Below are 9256 nucleotides of genomic sequence, written 5' to 3'. Positions count from 1 at the left end.
TTTATTCTGAAATTTAGATTATGACAAAAAATCCTGAAATCTAGATATTTCAGAGAGTACTAAGTACTAACTAGCTCTGGATTCAAAAAAAGAAAACTAGCTCTGGATTCAAATGACATTTCGCACTTAACCACAATTAATCCATATCCATATGTCTAACAAAAAACAAGAGAAAAAGAGAAATAAGTCCTTAACCTTTTGATTCGTAGACATTTAAATCTTTAATATTAATCAATTTGGACCTTCATTTAGTTTCAACTAATTTTTAGCCTAGTTATACCTAGATTTCTAATTGCTAACGTATAACTCATTCCAATAGAAAATTTGTAAATATTTATTAGCAAACAAGCTATACAATGACTAACCTCTACAAAAACAGTTAATAATTATGTAAATTAATTTAAGTTGATATAATAATTAGTTTATTAATTTATTTAAATAAATATTAAATATTCAAATTTTGCTATATATGTGTAACCATTTATTAGACAACGACAAACCCTTAAATTTCGGATGTGAAAATAACTGTAAGGATGCAATAAGAAGTTTCTTGTTGTTATAGTATTAGAGCCGTATTTTACTTTCATTAAGACACCAACTACCACATACTATTTCCCACCAATCAAATGATGAAAAAACGGGACACATGCATTCAAAGAATAATCAACACCGTCATTCAAATATTCAACTATACGCGCGTGTAATCCACTTCCACACTCACTACCTTTTCTTTTTGTCAAAATAATAATAATGTCTCCAAATATGACCAACAAAACATGATCCTACTTTGGATTGGTTCGCCGCTCTCTTTCATTCATCTCTGCAAGTAACACAATTCTGCTTCAGTTAACAGTAACTCTTTCACCAATTTCAATCTTGCTTCACTCTTTCAGGGTACTTTACTTTCACTATCTTTGATTTTCCATAATGTTCTTTTTTTCTTCCAATTTTTAAGGCCTTGTTTGGTTACATGTCCTTGTTCTGTTCAGTGCCTCACTTCTTCATGATCAAATCAATCTGGGAATTTTTTTAAAAGCTTGTTAATTTTGGATTCTTTTGATCCTTGATGATCAAACCCAATTGGGGATTTTGGGAATTGGAACAGTATGCATTGGTTGTTGGTGGTGTTTGTGAGTTTGGACATTGATGTTATGTTCCCTTTGCATGTCAGGACCTGATGTGTGATTAAATAGCAAATAATCAAATTAGTAATTAAAAAGTTAAAAACTTTGTGGTTTGAGAGCATTGTTTTGTGTGCTGAAATTGAGGCTCATATGTGTTTGGGACCACTACATGTTTTTGGAATTCAGCATCTAGTAAGATAGCTAGATAGATAATGTTTTTAACTCTTATGCTTATCTTCATTGTTTGTTACTTTGTTCATTCTTGAACTAAGCTTATGAGTAATGAGTTTCTCAAGTGACATTAATAAATTTCCTTGCAGGGTTATTCACTCTCTATTTTGTTCTAATCACTTGTTAAGGTTTTGACCAACATTGCTTTCTGCAGGTTTGTTGAATTGAATCAAGGTTCATTTTGTTTTCCTTCCAAATTGAGAAATTTTGTTTTCACTTTTCAACTATGTATCCTGGTGGTTACACTGCTGAAGTTACAAGCTTATCCCCAAGAGCTACAGAAAAGGATGTGCACAATTTCTTCACATATTGTGGCATAATTGAGAATGTCGAAATCATCAGGCAATGTTTCTCAACCTTTATTCACTGATAAAAGTATATTATATTGAAATTGAATCATTGTTGCTAGTTTTTGTGATCAAGTGTTGACTTCGATTAGATTGTATAGTTTGGTATTCATGGTTCTATAAAAAATGTTGGAAAGTCTCAATTCTTCTGCATTTTTCTTTATGTAGGTTGCGTATTGAATTTCTACCAAGTCTTGATATTAATATAATTTTTAGACAATATAAATGAAATGAGTAGCTATTTTTATTCTTGGAATACGTATTTTGAATATGTTTTAAGATCATACAAGTATTTCTGGTGTGATGGACGATTATACGAACTTGTGATATTTGTCTACAAGACAATGCGAGTAAGTCGCAAATGTTAATACTGGTAGAATATTATCCCTCAATTTGAGAGAGACATTAGTGTTTCTATATTGGAGGATGTGTTTATGTCCATTACTTTCTTTATATTTGATAGATTCCAGATTATCTCAAATTCTTTTGAGCTTCCTTTGTCTATATATACTTTTGCAATGTATTGAGCTATTTCGCAATATGTCTATTCAAAGGTTTTTCATTACTAATTGCTGCTGTTACAATTAAGGAAGTCATAGATTTCTCTTTCTAATTTACATTGCCATAATGTTTATTCTTTTCTGAATAATAAGATAAATAAAAATCAGCATGCTGAAATAGACTATTTTAAAGATGTTGATATGGGTTTGTTCACTTCACTCCACAGTTCTGTTGAATATAAAGAATGTATACTTGTAAGTTGCAAGGTTCAAATGATATCATGGAAATAATAATAGGAAGAACTTGTTCTTGTCATTGTCAAGATACAGATCCGATGAATGTTCATCCACTGCATATGTGACTTTTAGAGATGCTTATGCCTTGGAAACTGCATTGTTGCTGAATGTAAGTTGTTTTCCCTGTTGCTTCTTTGATCACTTTGTGAATATCGCGGATCAAAATTTGGCGTAATATACCATAGATTTCTTTCTCTTGAATTTCTACTAATGCGCGCTACATAAATATCGTTTTTAGTTGATGCTGATTTGTTTAGCATTGAAGTGCAAGATGAATATGAAACCTCTTCAAATCACTTTCAAGTTCTGTCTGATCAAGCTAATAATTGAGTTTTAGTTCAGCATGTAAATATTAATAACCCTTGTTAAGTATTAATTCGGATTAACATGTAATGAAAATTATTAATCCAATTATCCAAAGGTGGTTGATGCATCACTCTCTCACTTTACAATCCAAATCCTTTGGTATTCTTGAATAATGTTTGCTAACCTGCATATTTTGGTGCAATGCAATTTCAGGGATCCATGATTTTGGACCAATGCATATGCATTTCGCGTGGTGCAGATTACATCGATGACTGCCATAATTGGAACAGTCATGAATCAAAGCCTGAATACAACGTTACTACCTCAGAAGTATGCTTGAAATTCTTCCTTAGGAATAATGTCTTTGTGTTTAGTTTGACCAAGTTGATATTCAACCATTGATTAACACTATTTTCTTCAACAGGACATGCATATGGATAAGTTTGTTTCTTCCCCTGGAGAAGCACTAGTTATGGCACAGGAGGTCGTAAAAACAATGGTAGCTAAGGGATATGTCTTGGGAAAAGATGCATTTGTCATGGCAAAATCATTTGATGAATCTTACAGTGTATCATCTACTGCGGCGACCAAGGTTGCCGAACTCAGCAGTAAAATTGGGTTAACTGACATAATCAATTCTGGTTCCGAAACCTTTAGATCCGTGGATGAGAAGTACCATGTTACAGACATCACTAAATCAGCTGCAACTGTGACCGGAACAACAGCTATAGTAGTGGCAACAGTTACAGGGAAAGCCGCTGTGGCGACCAGTAATGCCATTGTCAACAGCAAATACTTTGCAAAAGGGGCTCTCTGGGTTTCAGACATGTTGAGCCGTGCCTCGAAAGCTGCTGCTGATCTCGGGCAGCATGGGAAGTGAAACTCCAAAGATGTAAATTGATCTCATATATGTTCAACTGTTATATGTACTCAAAATAAACCAATAGAAATGCTTGTGTTATTGATCTGAGCTATAGAGTATGAGGATTGAACTTGTTTGTGTATCATTTTTAGAAATCAGAGAAAAATGTAGAGTTTCTGTGTTACATACATTGTTCCTTGTAAGTGTTGCATAATGTTAAACTAATGTTCATGTCTGAATTTTGGAGCATGTTAAATTGTTAAGAGACATGAAAGGTGATGCAGAGAAAAGATTCAATGCAGGTAAAGAAACTCTGATACCATGTTACGAATCATAACGAGAAGTTGAATATGGTAAGAAAGTTGAATACACAAGCAGATTATAACTTTATACATAGGGTGATAAATATTAAATATTTAACAAACACTATAATATTCCCTAGCTTGCTACATAAAAGATGATTAATTTTAGATTCAAGTAGATTTGTTGAATCAAGACATCAACCATCTTTTTCATGATGCATAACACAACCGGTTGTTACTTTTCAAATCATTAGCATTCAACAATCTTACATAATAACATGTGAACTAATTTCTAATATTTTTATGCTGCAACAGGTTGATTCCTTGCCAACCACACTCTTATACTTTTATGGTCATCTTAGCCAACATTATCTCATGGAATAAAACTAGATATTCATCATGCTCTTTACATCCCAACCACTACTTTTCCCTTTCCAACCTTGCTTTTTGCAATAATTAAATAAATAAAAAGCTTAGTTGCATCCATCTCAATTAATTGACTGTTCCTTTTCCCTTGATTCATTCCAACAGATTAACAAAACCATATTTGTGCTAAGTTTTACCTTGATAACATGCATCCTTGCCTATGTATATGTAGTGGTTGGATTCTTTGTCCTAGAGGACACTACTATTTAAGGAATTATATTAATTTAGTGAAAATTTCAAAATTACATGAAAGTGACAAGTCATTGGATATAACAACTCTACATCATCATCATCATCAAACAACTAAATCTTGTTCAAGCTAATTTGTAAGGGTGAAAGTTGAGAAATTATCATTTGCATTGCATCATCATGGTGCTTTAAGTACAAAAGTTTCAATAACCATTTTCTCCAAATAAAGTAGCATACCAAAAAGGCAAAAAGTCTTATTTGAAAGTAAAGCTACTAATTTATTTAATATATTATTTTTTCATACAAAGTCTTCAAAGTTGTGATGCACTCTTCCTTTTAATGTCAAAACTGTCCATATCAATTGGGGTCACTGACAAATAACAAATTGACAATGTTAGGTGAATTTGTGAACGTATATAAAAGAAAAATGTACCAACCTTGTGTATTCTACATCTAACACTATTATATCATCCACATAAATAAGCAATTGCCACCTTCAACCATTAACTGCATTGTAACTGTCATCTACCCTTAGCCACCTAAATGGATTGTGATTTGATTGGACAGCAAAGGAGACATGTAAACAATGGAATTTTTTCACTTGCCAGTATATGAACACATGTATATGATTAAAAGAAGACATAATTAGTAGGTATAAGGGGAAATAAAGGTTACCCATTTGGCACAAATCATTTGTATCATTCAGGTGTTCCTTAGTGGTGATTTATCTTTTGGATGGCACAACATGGAGTTTCAATTCTAAATTCCATGATCACATTCACATCAATTTGTTAGAAATTTATCATATAAGAATATGAATTTAAATTCTTATCGATGTAAAGTTTGTTTATATACTTACTCAGTCGTGTATATGTATATGTCTTAGTCTTGTACATTATCTTTTTTGGTTTCTCACGATATATTCTAACTCGACAAGTCAATAATTAATTCGCAGCAGATCTGAACTCCACTCAAGAGTTTATCGTTGACCAATAGATTTCTGAATACACAAGACAGGATTCTAACTCCCAACACTTACTTAATCGGAGAAGTAAATTGATCATTCAACCAATCCAAGTTGATTAGTCACAGTTTTGTACATTATCTAATATCGAATTCGTCTAAACTTTTGATATACCTAAAATAAAATACAATTTCTTCTTTCATTTTGATTAATATGGTAACAAATCTTGTGATGATGAATGGAAACTAGTCTAGAGAACCCTCTTTTCAAATTTTAAGCGCCTTTTCTGTAGTATATAGTATATATAGTAGCTATGAACTGTGGTTGATACCTGAAGTCAAATTTGGAGATTCTTCTTGTCTTTGGGAGTTTAGGACCATGTGGCCTATGCTGTGTCGTTTTGTTACTTATTTCCAAAGCAACGGACTAAAAGTTCAACTTATTTTAAACTTGATGTAGAAGAATCATAAACAATACAACATAGACAGACTAACCTTAAAATCAGAATCATAAAGAACTAACTAATCTTATGAAACATCTTTTAACTTCAAAAATATTTTATGTATGCTTTTGAAAGTTGTTAGTGCAGAAATAGTCTATTATCAGTTATTATAATAATTGTTATTTTTTAAGAAGGATAGTGGATATACATTCACATCACATGATTTGACTCAACTACAAACTTCTTTGGCCCGATTTGACCAACTAGTATGCTATTTTATGCCACCACTTAACTTGAGTATATATATATAAAATCCAAGAAAATATGAGTTGGTGAAAGCAGAGAATCAATATATAGCAAAAAGCACACACTTAGTCACTTACCATCTGCAGATAAATTGGGACTTAACAAAATTTTATATGATTAATTCTTCTATAACCAAGAAAGTGAGAAACTGTGATCCAATATAGGAGGCTGCAAAAAATGTGCTACCTACAAATGATACTGTGAATGATAAATTTGGTAGCACAAGGAAAATCATGGAAATTGCATTGAGCTCATAAGTCCAGAAATCATTCATCATTCAAGACCTCTAATGTATTGATGTAGTGACTCAAAACATTACATCTTTGAAATTGTAAAAAGGAGAATTCATCTTGAAGTAAAAGAATGCACATATACTAACTAAATTGGTAATTCACTTTGCACGAAAAGGAAATTTTATACAATACAACCCAGAATTCTTTCTTTCTTTCTTTGTATTTTTATTTTTATTGGATTTTTTTTTTTTTTTTTTGTGTGTGGAATGGAAAATTAAAAAAGTGTACACTATGCAACAAGCTGCAGTGGTTGTGCAAAAAAAAGACAAATTAGAACACATTATTTCACTCTTTCTATTGCACAATTCCATGATCTTCACTAATAGTATCAAGCATGCTAAAAAAAGTTCACTATACAACAAAATCTCACAGAGAAAATAAAAGACTAAAAACTCAAAAAAAGAAAAGGTCTTTATGTAAGTATCACCTGGAAGTATATGAAACTAATAGCAGCAATTGGGGCAACGAATTAGTCCATTTTCATTGCAATCAGGGCAACGTTGGAATCCACCATCATCACAATCACAATCTCGTTGCTCTTCTTCTTCATGATAACCTTCATAGTAGATTTTACAGCTTCCAGAACATGTTTCACAAGGAACAAATCTAACATCACCACATACCTCACAAACTTTCTCTTCAATCCTCTCACAACATTCCAATTTCTTCTCAAGCTTCCCATCTTCATGCAATCTCTGAATCTCTTCAGCTCCACCAATGTAGTTCCTCCCAACAAACACCTTTGGCAACCCTCCACCACTATATGCATCACCAAGAAGTTCTTTCAGCTCCTCCTTGAACCCCGAATGCATCGAAACATCCCTCTCATCCATCCTCAAATGCATCCCTTTGAGGATCATCCTCACCTGGCAACAATCCTCATAAGTCTTCCTCACCCCACGAAGGCTTGTGAAGTACAACACAACTTTTTCCTTCCCACAAGAAGAAGGATGAACAACAAGATCAACATCCTTCGAATTCGAAACTACTCGATCATCGTCACCCCCTCCTCCTCTGCCTTTGCTCTTCTTATTGGATACTTGTTTCTCTTCATCACACAATGTTGATGGCCTAAGGTGAAAAGGGCTTTCAGGTGATAGCTGCATCAATGATTTTCTAAAAGATGCAATGACTTCAGGATCAAACTCTGAGATTGCAGGGTTGAGTCTTGCTTCTTCTTCACTCATTCTAATCCACAATGACCTTGGTGGATCATCAACAAGTGCTTTTGATACTGGAGTTCTAAGTTCTGCTTGGACATCATCATCATCATCATCATCATCATCATCATCATCATCATCATCATCATCATCACCACCCTTGATATCAAAAGAGAAGCTCTTGAAGTGATTTGGTGACCTGTAAGGGCTTGTGTCCTCAAGCCCTGCCATCAATTCCCATGTGTTGATTGTTTCAGGTTCACCAGGTGGTGTTCTTGTTGGTGTTTTAGGAACAACTTTTGTCAACTTTTGCTCAATCATGTTGGACCAAGTCTTGGCTTCAACCAACTCCATTGAAAACTCTTCCTTCTTCTTAATCCCCTCCTTCTCTTTCTCTGGGATGAAGCTTGTTCCATGATCAAACCTGAAACTCTCACTGTTTGTAAGCATTTCTTTAGATGAAGGCTTTGGAGCAGGGGGATTGAGCTTCATGGTGTCTAGGGTGGTGGATTTGAGTGCCACAACATGGTAGTTATCACCTTCAGCTTGTGGAGGATGATGAACATGCATTGAGTAGCTTCTGGAAACAGGAGAATATGGAGCATTGCAATGGCGGCAACGTTTCTTTTGCTTGGAACTAGCACAACCCATGATCACAAAAAACAAAAATAATAAATTTTGACCATAAAAGAATAATTTTTTAAAACAAAAACTCAAACTTTGAGGTTTCAATTTTGGTGTGCCATTAAAGACTTACAGCAAAATTGAGAACCATGGAATGATCAATGATCAATGATCCACAGAATGGTGATTGCCGATTGTGGAAAGAAAAAGGGTGAAAAAAATTAAATAAAACAAGGCAATTCATCAATCACCATGTGTGCAAAAAACAAACCCACAATTTGTTTGCGTTTGTGATGATCATCATGAACATGTTGATGGAGATGCAAAGAAACAATGGCAACTAACTTTCAAAGATTGTTTTTTTTAATGTTGTTTTGTTCCAACGAGAGAGGAACAGAAAAAAATGGGAAAAAGGAGTCTGAAACTGAAGAAAAATCTGCAGAAAGAGAAATGGGAACGGAAGAATTTGGAAAGTGAATTGCTTAAAGGTCAAAGAAACGAGGCCAAGTGATTGATCAAGATCACCACTTTGATCCCACACGGTTTTTCTTTCTCTCTCTTGAATTTTGGAGAGAGAGAGAGAGAGAGAGAGAGAGAGGAAATGAAATGAACAACAAGAACAGCAGGAATGAATGAGTTGCTAAATTTTAAGGATGCCACTTACATTGATTTATACGATGAAATACTTCCATTTTTCTTGAAAAATATTCACGTAGTTCAAAATAGGGGGAAATTACAAAAGTTTTAGTTTTCTTAATGACTTAATTTTATTTTGGATAAGGTGATTAACCGATTATCCGTTATCCGTTTAAAATTAATTAGTATAATTTTTATATAAAAAAGGTGACATATAAATATACACGAATATTTTCGTATAATATTA

The 9256-nt window shown here is 33.4% G+C and overlaps 2 protein-coding genes across 7 annotated transcripts; one reads left to right on the top strand and one right to left on the bottom strand.

The window, feature by feature from the left end:
• Positions 1 to 493: 493 nt before the first annotated feature.
• Positions 494 to 3906, top strand: LOC112744482 (binding partner of ACD11 1). 3 transcript variants are annotated; one of them, XM_025794131.3, is made up of 5 exons: positions 494 to 894; positions 1510 to 1697; positions 2533 to 2608; positions 3019 to 3135; positions 3230 to 3906. In XM_025794131.3, exons 2-5 carry the CDS (start codon positions 1582 to 1584, stop codon positions 3683 to 3685), a joined length of 765 nt encoding a protein of 254 aa, XP_025649916.1. In that variant the 5' UTR covers positions 494 to 894; positions 1510 to 1581; the 3' UTR covers positions 3686 to 3906. The 3 variants fall into 3 exon arrangements, with proteins under 3 accessions (XP_025649916.1, XP_025649917.1, XP_072071271.1); XM_072215170.1 differs by lacking the exon at positions 494 to 894 and adding an exon at positions 1324 to 1403; XM_025794132.3 differs by lacking the exon at positions 494 to 894 and having other exon boundaries at positions 897 to 1697.
• Positions 3907 to 6708: 2802 nt separating this feature from the next.
• On the bottom strand, positions 6709 to 9017 carry LOC112744481 (uncharacterized protein At3g28850). 4 transcript variants are annotated; one of them, XM_025794130.3, is made up of 2 exons: positions 8507 to 9017; positions 6709 to 8386 (listed from the first exon to the last, which is right to left on the bottom strand). In XM_025794130.3, the coding sequence occupies exon 2, from the start codon at positions 8317 to 8319 to the stop codon at positions 7033 to 7035; it is 1287 nt and encodes a 428-aa protein (XP_025649915.1). In that variant the 5' UTR covers positions 8320 to 8386; positions 8507 to 9017; the 3' UTR covers positions 6709 to 7032. The 4 variants fall into 4 exon arrangements, with proteins under 4 accessions (XP_025649915.1, XP_072071269.1, XP_072071270.1 ...); XM_072215168.1 differs by having other exon boundaries at positions 8649 to 9017; XM_072215169.1 differs by having other exon boundaries at positions 8719 to 9017.
• Between the last annotated feature and the right edge of the window lie 239 nt (positions 9018 to 9256).

This window comes from Arachis hypogaea, chromosome 14 (assembly GCF_003086295.3).
Source record: "Arachis hypogaea cultivar Tifrunner chromosome 14, arahy.Tifrunner.gnm2.J5K5, whole genome shotgun sequence".
Classification (NCBI taxonomy): Eukaryota; Viridiplantae; Streptophyta; class Magnoliopsida; order Fabales; family Fabaceae; genus Arachis; species Arachis hypogaea.
This window is presented reverse-complemented; position numbering and strand designations above follow the sequence as displayed.